Source organism: Mixophyes fleayi, chromosome 4, assembly GCF_038048845.1.
Source record: "Mixophyes fleayi isolate aMixFle1 chromosome 4, aMixFle1.hap1, whole genome shotgun sequence".
Classification (NCBI taxonomy): Eukaryota; Metazoa; Chordata; class Amphibia; order Anura; family Limnodynastidae; genus Mixophyes; species Mixophyes fleayi.
The window spans coordinates 338258071-338270868 of record NC_134405.1 but is presented as its reverse complement, the minus strand read 5'-3'; the positions used below and the strand labels follow the sequence as shown (position 1 = coordinate 338270868).

The following is a 12798-nucleotide window of genomic DNA, read 5'->3' as shown; positions in this document are numbered from 1 at the left end:
CCTGTACGGTGCTGCGAACCTTTTGTGGCGACTTATGAATAAACTCTAATAATAATAATTGATAATTAACCACAGCAGGTTATGGGGCTGAGGAACAAGAGATGAACTTTGCTGCTCGTCACATTGTCACTGCAGGAATTTGTCTGGTTTTTCAGCTGCCCTGTGACCCATCTGCCCTCCCGCACTCGCTGCTGGACCCTGGAATGTGAGGGCGTTGAGGTTTAGAATTACTTTCTTTATCCTTTAAATATCCTCAGTCTGGGGATTTGTACAGCAGTGTTTGGAGAGGGTGATTGTGACACCAGTTCTGCTACTGACACCTTCTCCTATTCGCTCCGTGATAATATGACAGCTACCTCCTGACTTTCATCCATCGCTTCGCTCAATATTGGATTAATCATTGGATTTCTACCTAAGCGGATACCTCCAACTAGCTCCTGGTACCCCAAAAGGTATTTATTTTTTGAGCCACAGAGAGCTTATGACATCTTATTTTTTTTTTTTATTCACTGATTTATAGTGGAGAAACTTTCGATACGGTCTGGACCGTGAAACAATGCATGCGATGTGCTGAATGTTATACAATGTTTAAATCTCTGCCTAGGCTTATCTCCTGATTGGCTCTTGCATGATTGCATTCAGCAAGATATTTGTGAAATGTAACAATTAACATACGCAAATAGAAATAAAAAATATAAGGTGTCCAAAGACTGCCCTGATTCTGCGGCATGTAGAAAAGAGTGATCACTAAAGGCTTAAATGAATGCTTTTTGCGTCTTATGTGCGTTGAAAGCACCTGTAGTTTGACGCTTCAACCGTGTCTTGTTGGTTCCCATGACTACGAGAGACTAATATTAGGAATAATTTCAAAATAAATGGAATTTATTTGTAAAAGCCAAAAGAAAGTAAGATGACATTTTACTGCCCAATTATTGTATAGAATGTCAGGCCATGTTAGAGATGTAGTGTCCTATGTCTGTATATAGTGTAATAGAATTGTATTATGATCATGTCCAGTGGTCAGGTCATGTTAGAGATGTAGTGTCCTATGTCTGTATATAGTGTAATAGAATTGTATTATGATCATGTCCAGTGGTCAGGTCATGTTGGGGGTGCAGTGTCCTATGTCTGTATAGAGTGTAATAGAATTGTATTATGATCATGCCCAGTGGTCAGGTCATGTTGGGGGTGTAGTGTCCTATGTCTGTATATAGTGTAATAGAATTGTATTATGATCATGTCCAGTGGTCAGGTCATGTTGGGGGTGTAGTGTCCTATGTCTGTATACAGTGTAATAGAATTGTATTATGATCATGTCCAGTGGTCAGGTCATGTTGGGGGTGTAGTGTCCTATGTCTGTATACAGTGTAATAGAATTGTATTATGATCATGTCCAGTGGTCAGGTCATGTTGGGGGTGTAGTGTCCTATGTCTGTATACAGTGTAATAGAATTGTATTATGATCATGTCCAGTGATCAGGTCATGTTGGAGGTGTAGTGTCCTATGTCTGTATAGAGTGTAATAGAATTGTACTATGATCATGTCCAGTGGTCAGGTCATGTTGGGGGTGTAGTGTCCTATGTCTGTATAGAGTGTAATAGAATTGTATTATGATCATGTCCAGTGGTCAGGTCATGTTGGGGGTGTAGTGTCCTATGTCTGTATACAGTGTAATAGAATTGTACTATGATCATGTCCAGTGATCAGGTCATGTTGGGGGTGTAGTGTCCTATGTCTGTATACAGTGTAATAGAATTGTATTATGATCATGTCCAGTGGTCAGGTCATGTTGGGGGTGTAGTGTCCTATGTCTGTATACAGTGTAATAGAATTGTATTATGATCATGTCCAGTGGTCAGGTCATGTTGGGGGTGTAGTGTCCTATGTCTGTATACAGTGTAATAGAATTGTATTATGATCATGTCCAGTGATCAGGTCATGTTGGAGGTGTAGTGTCCTATGTCTGTATAGAGTGTAATAGAATTGTACTATGATCATGTCCAGTGGTCAGGTCATGTTGGGGGTGTAGTGTCCTATGTCTGTATAGAGTGTAATAGAATTGTATTATGATCATGTCCAGTGGTCAGGTCATGTTGGGGGTGTAGTGTCCTATGTCTGTATACAGTGTAATAGAATTGTACTATGATCATGTCCAGTGATCAGGTCATGTTGGGGGTGTAGTGTCCTATGTCTGTATATAGTGTAATAGAATTGTATTATGATCATGTCCAGTGGTCAGGTCATGTTGGAGGTGTAGTGTCCTATGTCTGTATATAGTGTAATAGAATTGTATTATGATCATGTCCAGTGGTCAGGTCATGTTGGGGGTGTAGTGTCCTATGTCTGTATACAGTGTAATAGAATTGTACTATGATCATGTCCAGTGGTCAGGCCATGTTAGAGATGTAGTGTCCTATGTCTGTATATAGTGTAATAGAATTGTATTATGATCATGTCCAGTGGTCAGGTCATGTTAGAGATGTAGTGTCCTATGTCTGTATATAGTGTAATAGAATTGTATTATGATCATGTCCAGTGGTCAGGTCATGTTGGGGGTGTAGTGTCCTATGTCTGTATACAGTGTAATAGAATTGTATTATGATCATGTCCAGTGGTCAGGTCATGTTGGGGGTGTAGTGTCCTATGTCTGTATACAGTGTAATAGAATTGTATTATGATCATGTCCAGTGGTCAGGTCATGTTGGGGGTGTAGTGTCCTATGTCTGTATACAGTGTAATAGAATTGTATTATGATCATGTCCAGTGATCAGGTCATGTTGGAGGTGTAGTGTCCTATGTCTGTATAGAGTGTAATAGAATTGTACTATGATCATGTCCAGTGGTCAGGTCATGTTGGGGGTGTAGTGTCCTATGTCTGTATAGAGTGTAATAGAATTGTATTATGATCATGTCCAGTGGGTCAGGTCATGTTGGGGGTGTAGTGTCCTATGTCTGTATATAGTGTAATAGAATTGTACTATGATCATGTCCAGTGGTCAGGTCATGTTGGGGGTGTAGTGTCCTATGTCTGTATAGAGTGTAATAGAATTGTATTATGATCATGTCCAGTGGTCAGGTCATGTTGGAGGTGTAGTGTCCTATGTCTGTATACAGTGTAATAGACTTGTATTATGATCATGTCCAGTGGTCAGGTCATGTTGGGGGTGTAGTGTCCTATGTCTGTATACAGTGTAATAGAATTGTACTATGATCATGTCCAGTGGTCAGGTCATGTTGGGGGTGTAGTGTCCTATGTCTGTATAGAGTGTAATAGAATTGTATTATGATCATGTCCAGTGGTCAGGTCATGTTGGGGGTGTAGTGTCCTATGTCTGTATATAGTGTAATAGAATTGTATTATGGTCATGTCCAGTGGTCTGGTCATGTTGGGGGTGTAGTGTCCTATGTCTGTATAGTGTGTAATAGAATTGTACTATGATCATGTCCAGTGGTCAGGTCATGTTTGGGTTGTAGTGTCCTATGTCTGTATACAGTGTAATAGAATTGTATTATGATCATGTCCAGTGGTCAGGTCATGTTGGGGGTGTAGTGTCCTATGTCTGTATACAGTGTAATAGAGTTGTATTATGATCATGTCCAGTGGTCAGGTCATGTTGGGGGTGTAGTGTCCTATGTCTGTATAGAGTGTAATAGAATTGTACTATGATCATGTCCAGTGGTCAGGTCATGTTGGGGGTGTAGTGTCCTATGTCTGTATACAGTGTAATAGAATTGTATTATGATCATGTCCAGTGGTCAGGTCATGTTGGAGGTGTAGTGTCCTATGTCTGTATACAGTGTAATAGAGTTGTATTATGATCATGTCCAGTGGTCAGGTCATGTTGGGGGTGCAGTGTCCTATGTCTGTATACAGTGTAATAGAGTTGTATTATGATCATGTCCAGTGGTCAGGTCATGTTGGAGGTGTAGTGTCCTATGTCTGTATATAGTGTAATAGAATTGTATTATGATCATGTCCAGTGGTCAGGTCATGTTGGAGGTGTAGTGTCCTATGTCTGTATATAGTGTAATAGAATTGTATTATGATCATGTCCAGTGGTCAGGTCATGTTGGAGGTGTAGTGTCCTATGTCTGTATACAGTGTAATAGAATTGTATTATGATCATGTCCAGTGGTCAGGTCATGTTGGAGGTGTAGTGTCCTATGTCTGTATAGAGTGTAATAGAATTGTATTATGGTCATGTCCAGTGGTCAGATCATGTTGGGGGTGTAGTGTCCTATGTCTGTATACAGTGTAATAGAATTGTATTATGATCATGTCCAGTGGTCAGGTCATGTTGGGGGTGTAGTGTCCTATGTCTGTATACAGTGTAATAGAATTGTATTATGATCATGTCCAGTGGTCAGGTCATGTTGGAGGTGTAGTGTCCCATGTCTGTATACAGTGTAATAGAGTTGTATTATGATCATGTCCAGTGGTCAGGTCATGTTGGAGGTGTAGTGTCCTATGTCTGTATATAGTGTAATAGAATTGTATTATGATCATGTCCAGTGGTCAGGTCATGTTGGGGGTGTAGTGTCCTATGTCTGTATAGAGTGTAATAGAATTGTATTATGATCATGTCCAGTGGTCAGGTCATGTTGGAGGTGTAGTGTCCTATGTCTGTATACAGTGTAATAGAATTGTATTATGATCATGTCCAGTGGTCAGGTCATGTTGGAGGTGTAGTGTCCTATGTCTGTATATAGTGTAATAGAATTGTATTATGATCATGTCCAGTGGTCAGGTCATGTTGGGGGTGTAGTGTCCTATGTCTGTATATAGTGTAATAGAATTGTATTATGATCATGTCCAGTGGTCAGGTCATGTTGGGGGTGTAGTGTCCTATGTCTGTATATAGTGTAATAGAATTGTATTATGATCATGTCCAGTGATCAGGTCATGTTGGAGGTGTAGTGTCCTATGTCTGTATATAGTGTAATAGAATTGTATTATGATCATGTCCAGTGGTCAGGTCATGTTGGGGGTGTAGTGTCCTATGTCTGTATACAGTGTAATAGAATTGTATTATGATCATGTCCAGTGGTCAGGTCATGTTGGGGGTGTAGTGTCCTATGTCTGTATATAGTGTAATAGAATTGTATTATGATCATGTCCAGTGATCAGGTCATGTTGGAGGTGTAGTGTCCTATGTCTGTATAGAGTGTAATAGAATTGTATTATGATCATGTCCAGTGATCAGGTCATGTTGGGGGTGTAGTGTCCTATGTCTGTATAGAGTGTAATAGAATTGTATTATGATCATGTCCAGTGGTCAGGTCATGTTGGGGGTGTAGTGTCCTATGTCTGTATATAGTGTAATAGAATTGTATTATGATCATGTCCAGTGGTCAGGTCATGTTGGAGGTGTAGTGTCCTATGTCTGTATATAGTGTAATAGAATTGTATTATGATATACGATATAAAGTATGATATACAGAATACAGACTGTAGAAGGAAAATTATTATATGTTTTATAATGGTTTTTTTTAATGATTTGGAAAACCGATGGGTTAATATAGATCACTTTAATCAGTTTAATTTACGTTCAGTTTGAATGTATTTTGTAGTTATCTGCGATTTTATCTGCGTAGGTCTAGCTATTGTGGGGTAATCAAGCAGACCCTATGTGTAATCAGTTTTAAGATTGTAAAAAAAGGTTAGGCTGGGTACACACTACAGAAAATTCCTCCTTATGAGATATCTTTAGCGATTTTACCAACGACTGACCGTCCCGATCAGCAGCTTCTTCATGTGCACACACTATACACGTGTTACATGATTTACCTTCTGATCTGTGCTCTTTATCTGTCATAACCATCGGCTAAAAAAGATGGTGACTCTGCACACTCTCCAGAGATCTGCCTACGCTGCCGGTCCTGAGTGCGTACACACTGCAGAATTGAAACATAGTTCCATCGATTATAGAGCTTTCAGCTCGTTTATAAAATCAAATCAAACGGTACGATGAGCTTTGGAACGATAAAACATAATCGTTGGAGCGCACACACTAATGCGATATAGGACCGAACGGTCGTTTTATAGTGTGATTGGCCCGACAATTGGGTGAAAAACCTGTAGTGTGCACCCATTCTTAGTCTGGTTAGTCGGAGCTTTGACCCAACAGATCAGGAGACATATTTCTGCTGTTTCCTTAAACAGATGACTGCTTATAATTCCTTTAATTTCAGAAAGAGACACAGGGCATCCGGTTATTGGGGATATCATGACAGAAAGTCATATAGGGGACAGCTGATCCTTTGTTTGTAGAACCCTGATGTTGTTCATCTCCGTTCCAATTCTTACTGCACTATTATCATTATCTTTTATTGAAAAGGTTCCGCAGCTCCGTATACACACATACCCTGTAGTGTAAAACCCGAGTATATCACAACATCCATAATGCCTGTCTCTCTCTCTGTTCCACAGGTACAATGGATAACAAGGTCCCGGGTGCGTTGGGGAACGGAGAGTCCTTTCCAGCCCAACCTTTGATGGAGAAAGAGCCCCAGGATGAGGGCAGTAAACACATGACCGATAGGGGGCAGTGGAACAACAAGATGGAGTTCGTCTTGTCGGTGGCTGGAGAGATCATCGGATTGGGCAACGTTTGGAGGTTTCCCTACCTCTGCTACAAGAACGGCGGAGGTACGGATTGCAGACAATATAATGCACACCTTACGGCTGCAAACATCTGTGGCACAAAGAGCTTACAATCTAATAGCAGTGTGTTATGAGTTTGACATGCACAGTGATTAAGCAACACTGATTTCAAGCTTGAAGTCACGTTTCTTCTAGATAACAATACAGCCTGTACATAATAATCTTTCCTGGAATTTTCTCCAGCTTATTTTGTCCGGGATTTCTTTTTTTTTTTCTTCACAGGGGATTTGCATCGATTACTAAAGCAATTAATAAATTCTCCAGTGAGGGAAAGCTGCAATCTCCTAGGTGGAAAGTGCGGCCATCGAACATTAGATAGTCATGCTGGGTAATTTGGGAAGAGACGTTACAGCAGCCTATTAACACATTTAAGTTGAATAAATTAAAATGTATTAAATATATTACTAATAATCTGTGAATGAGTTTAACTGACACCTACAGGTTAAAAGATAACACTACACTTCAATTTTCAAGAGGAAGGTGGTCTGTTTACTAAGACATTGAGATAGGGCTGGTTGTCTATTATTGTAGCAACAATAAGCCACCGTGTTTTATTAATAAAATCTCATACAGTAACTCCAGCAAAATAACCTCTAATTTGCGCTCAGAACATAGGAGTAAAAATTTTTTAAGTATATATTTCCATGTGTAAATTGAGTCACATATCTGAAGGTGCATCTAGACATGTCCGTGTGCTGGACGTACCGCCAATGTATAAGTGTATGTGTTTACATCTAACGATGGCCTAGAGATGCTGCTGAACAGTGTTGGGTAATGCAAATTTAGTTTTAATTCCATTTGTACATAATATAATAATGGAAGGGTAACTAAAATGGTGCATGGCCTACAGCACAAAACTTACCCGGAATGACTCAAAGATCTTAATATGTATAGTTTGGAGCAGAGAAGGGAACAGGGGGACATGATAGAAACTTTCAAATATATCAAGGGTTATAACAAGGTGCAGGAGGGAAACATTCTACAAAGGAAGAGAAGTATTAGAACACGAGGACATGTACTGACACTGGGAGGATGGAGGTTCAGAGGAAATGTGAGGAAAAACTACTGCACAGAAAGGGTAGTGGATAAGTAGCCTATCAGAGGTGGTAGAGGGTAATACAGTAGAGCAGTTTAAACATGCTTGGGATAGACATACGGATATCCTTTTGCCTTGATAAAAACTTTTATATAGTCGAAACGCATTGGGTTTGACCTCATTTGGTATTGCATTGTGGACTTTAAGGAGAACGGGGGATAAGAACAGGACCTGTTAACATTTTCAACGCTCATTATATGCGATTCTCTGGTCTCATGATTAATTGGCTAATTGACCAACCATCGAGAGTGACGATTTGATCTGAAGGCTTGAATAAGCCAAAAATTTTTTAAGCATACACCCATATGGGGTATGAACGTGTGGTGATCACGGGGACACATTGGGAATTCATCCTCACTGTTAATGGTGGAAAGGACTTTGTTTGACAATTGTGTTTTAGCAATATTGCACTATGTTATGACGTATATATTTTATAGATCTCACTTTGTGATACAGTTATTAAGATCAGGAGATCCAGAAATATTGATCTGGGGGATCTGAAGAAGATTATTTCTCTATGTGTTTTGGGGGGAGCTCTTGATATATGTATATGATTTATTGTGTCTTTATAAGAATATCCTTATAAAGAATAAATGATCAAATAGGGCTTAATGTACCATAAGTTAGTAAAAAAAATGTGCAGAATAGATGGGCCAAGCGGTTCCTATCTGCCGTCAAATTCTTTGTTTCTATGTAATGGAATAACGTGAATGATAATTGTATCCTGACAGTTATTAATTAATGTGAAAGTCACATATTCCATAAAAAATGTAATTAAATACAAACAGGGCCTGATTAAGGGTTCAGGCTGCCCTAGGCTAATACGCTCGTAGAGTCCCGTCGCCTTCTGCGCTAAAATGGGGTAGGTAAAAACTCAATTTAAAACATACTTGCCAACTTTGCCAGCGAGGTCTCCGGGTGGGGAGATCTCGCTGCTGCGTCCTGGGGGGAGTGGTTACCTGAATTGCTTCTTTAGGCTCCGCCCCTCTGCTAAACGTGACCAAATTCTGCCTATTGCAGCAGGGGGAGGAACAAGGATGCCACAATTAGCCCCGCCCCACCCACTTCACTAATGAAGTGGGAAGGATGCTCTCCCAGGAATCCGGGAGAACTCCCAAAAATTCGGGAGTCTCCCGGACATTCCGAGAGAGTAGGAAACTATGATTTAAAATATAGCTCCCATAACCCACCACCAATGTTTACGTTCCTTTGTTTGCAAACTCAGCTCCTCTTGGCTTTTCGAAAGGGTCATTGCAATTTTTGCATCTGTCACCATCCTTGTCTCTCCTACTCACTTATCCTCAAACGCTCATCCAAGGATGTCCCATTGTCTTCTGTATTTAACATGGGAATAAGAGAAGATTAAAACCTTACTACGTTTTTCTTTCATGTTTTTTTTTTTTCACTTTGGAGAACAACTATTATCTTATATTTTAAAAATAATTTCAGTGTATACCTCTCCCTGTCACAATTTTGCTTAGGGGCAAGCTTGAATGTATAGGGACCGTAAGTGGCTCAGCATATAGTGTGCATTACAGGCTTATGAAATATTTTTAAAAGTCCACATATCAACTCTCCCTTAGCCATGATATTGTGTATGCCAAAAATAAATGTAAAATAAAATGTTGTATCTCAGACTCTCGTACTTAGAGAGAACTTTGACTAGAGGTGGATGGTTACTGGTTGCACAGGTTAATATCCATCATATTTGTTTACGGTGTCAGTGGCCCTTACTGCAATCAATAAGCCGGATCAATGTATCACCTTGACCTACTAGTTACTCGACCTGTGCTCTATATGTGTCACTCACTGTGTTCTGCATGAATTATTCCGCTATTTACCATTGCTCGGCGATTTCTGCAGCGATAATAAATCTCTTGCTGCAACTAAGGGGCACATTTATCAATATTCACATAAAGTGAAAAGTAGTTTTCAATCCTTATCGCAATGATAAGGATTAAACTATTTCTCACATTTATGTACAGCCCTGCACAGAAACAGCAGTTCCGAAAAACTGCTGTTTCAGTGATAAAAAAAATCATACTTACCCCCCTCTTCGGAAGCGCTGTCTCCGGGTCTTCTCTTCACTCTTCATTTGCGCATGTCCAGTTCCAAGAACTGGACATGCGCACACAGATCCCCTCTCTGTCTCTGCAACGATAGTTGCAGAGAGAGCGCTGAGTGACAGGGAGGGATCATGTGACCCCTCCACACAGGCGCTGTCCAGCTCTGCTCTTCGGAGCAGAGCTGACAGCATTAGATTTCTTCAATTCCGATGATGTACGCCAGCTTCAGCTGGCGTACATTAACATGACAAGTTCCCGAAAAAAATGTTTTTTCGGGACTTGTTAGATTGCGGCCAGGAGCAGTCACCATACTGTTGTATGGTGACTGCTCGCAAAAACGATCTGAAGTGAAAAGCAGTCATTTTCATCAGTCATCAGTGCGATGGGACTTTAATAAATTTTCGTTGGACACTTTCTGGACCAAATTACACGGTAAGTGCACGATAGTGCAATACCGTTTTTTCTTAAATATGCCCCTTAGTATTAAAATTTCACAAGGGTGACTACGTGATACCCGGCTCCCCGGCCATACTGGCTGTTCAGTGGTATGGTTTAGCTTACCGATGCGCCAGGCCAGTGTGCAGGCATGCTAATGCATGAGCCGACTCCCTTCCAACTGTCCTGATTTCTGCGAGACAATCCTGATTCACAGATCTGGAAAAAAGGGCAGAGTTTGCCAAGAAGCGGGAGGAGCTTCTCAAAAGTGAGCCATTTTGGGGCAGATCGGGGCTGGGTTTAGGGAGATCAGAGGCAAGACTTATTTTGTCCCGATTTTGCATGTATACATTTTAGTAGGTATTCCATTCTGTTCAGATGCTACAACTCTTATAATCAATAGGAACACTGAATACCTGCTGCAAGAGAGCACGTTCAGTGTAACAACGCTGCTTTTCCCAAGCATAGGTTCTCTGGTAGTCAGGATTTCCCACTGACGTCTTTGCTGTGACAAAGAGCTCTCGGATGCCAAGGTTCATGTCCTGGAAAAGGTGTTTGTTGAGGACTGCTCGTGTGACACCAGCCTTACACAGGGGTCACGTGCAGTAACACCTCTCGGCTCTGTGTAACAGCTACTTAGCTCCTGAGAACAGATTTCAGTTGTTCTGTTCCTCCCCCTGTGCTACTGGCTGAGTGTTCAGAGGTGGTGGTGGAGGGGGGGTATTTAGAAGGGGGTCAGATCGGCTCCTGGTGGGTCCAAAGTCTAAGTTGGAACAAAAGTACACAGTCTGTTAATGTCAGTGAGCTAGTTCCAATGAATGAACCTGCAAAACACTGACCCAGCTAGTGAGATCTCCTTACCATGAATGAGACCATTCAAAGTAATCCCATAAGTACTGTTAATAGCCGTCCATGTGCCAAGCATGAAGTTATACACAGGAGAGTTAAAGTTATTACAGAGGCATATTTCAGACATGTTCTAGTGGTCTTGTTATTAAACTATGTCACAAAAACGCAATACATAGTTAGCTCCCCAGCAATGAATAATTTTAGAGGTAATGCCACTTTTTATTTTAATTCACTCCCCCAATTGACAAAAAACTGGTGGCACGGTGGCTAGCATTGCTGCCTCACGGCGCTGGGTCATGAGTTTGATTCCAAGTCGTATTTGTGTGGAATTCGTATGTTCTCCCCGTGTTTACGTTTGCTCCGGTTTCCTCCCACACTCCGAAAAACATACTGTCAGGCTCAATAGCTTCTGATAAAACATGCACATGTAGGGAAGCTCCAATGGGGCAGATTTCAGTTGACATCTGTTAAGTGAATATGGAAAGACGGTTGTCTGAGCTCCCACCTCTCTCTCCCTTTCACTACAACAGAACTTGACAGAGACTTTTGTTACATTGTTGCAGCTCTCTGTAATACAGTTAGACCTTAGGACTCGTTCACACGAATACTAATCGTTTTGCACTATGCATGCAATAGTTTTCACTTCAAAACCACCAACTAGCGAGCTGTGGCCCCCGGTGCAGGGAGGAGGGAACTGGGGCCCCTGACCCTCTGCATCTGCCTCATTATCTCCAAGGCCCTGGTGCACGGCACCTGCTACTCCAATGGTAGTTCTGCCACTGGTGTTGGTATGTGGTGTGTAACCAGCGCTTGCAACTGTGTTTGGGGTACAGATGGGTCCATGGTGGACAGGAAATGGTCCATATGGCATCCAACTGCCACTCCTAAATGGAGGCGCTAGCAGAATTGGTTTTGGGTCATTGGAGCCAAATGGGTTTGGGGTTTTATTCCCATAAATATTTGCATGCTTTACTGGTATTAGAACATGCTAGTAAGAGAATCATCATCATCATCTCCATCATCCATCAATCATCCTCCATTTATTTATATATATAGCGCCACTAATTCTGTAGCGCTGCACAGAGAACTCATTTACAGCAGTCCCTGCCCCATTGGGGCTTACAGTCTAAATCCCCTAACACAGACACATACCAAGAGAGACTAAGGGCAATTTGTTAGCAGCCAATTAACCTACTAGTATGTTTTTGGAGTGTGGGAGGAAACCGGAGCACCCGGAGGAAACCCACGCAAACACGGGGAGAACATACAAACTCCACACAGATAAGGCCATGGTCAGGAATCAAACTCATGACCCCAGGGCTGTAAGGCAAAAGTGCCAACCACTGAGCCACCGTGCTGCCCACAACTTTTTTAATGTCAGTGGATAACTGTCCCTAATACTGCTGAGAAGTTTAAAGAGTTTTCCTCTTCATATATAAATTTTACTTAATCCATGCCCAATAAAAGTTGTCTGCTGGTAATCGCACCCTTCGTTGCTTTCAGCGGGCGTCCCGGTACCTCTGCCAATCAATTTAGCGATGTTCGTGTCTCTCCTCCTGAACAGACCCTGACGGTGTTTCAAATTTGTAGATCCACTAGCAAAATATAGACAGTCATTATTTTATATACTATAAAATATTTTTAAATTTGGTTTGCTCAATAATTTACAGCTTAAAACATAATTATT

General features: G+C 41.2%; 1 protein-coding gene across 1 annotated transcript in view; it reads left to right on the top strand.

Moving 5' to 3' along the window:
• Positions 1-259: 259 nt before the first annotated feature.
• The window catches only part of LOC142153214 (sodium- and chloride-dependent GABA transporter 2-like), a 28074-nt gene continuing 15535 nt past the window's right edge, over positions 260-12798 (top strand). The window contains exons 1-2 of the mRNA XM_075210589.1: positions 260-452; positions 6432-6650. Of these exons, the coding sequence (XP_075066690.1) occupies positions 6437-6650 (214 nt within the window). The 5' untranslated portion in view covers positions 260-452; positions 6432-6436. The remainder of the gene's footprint in view (positions 453-6431; positions 6651-12798) is intronic.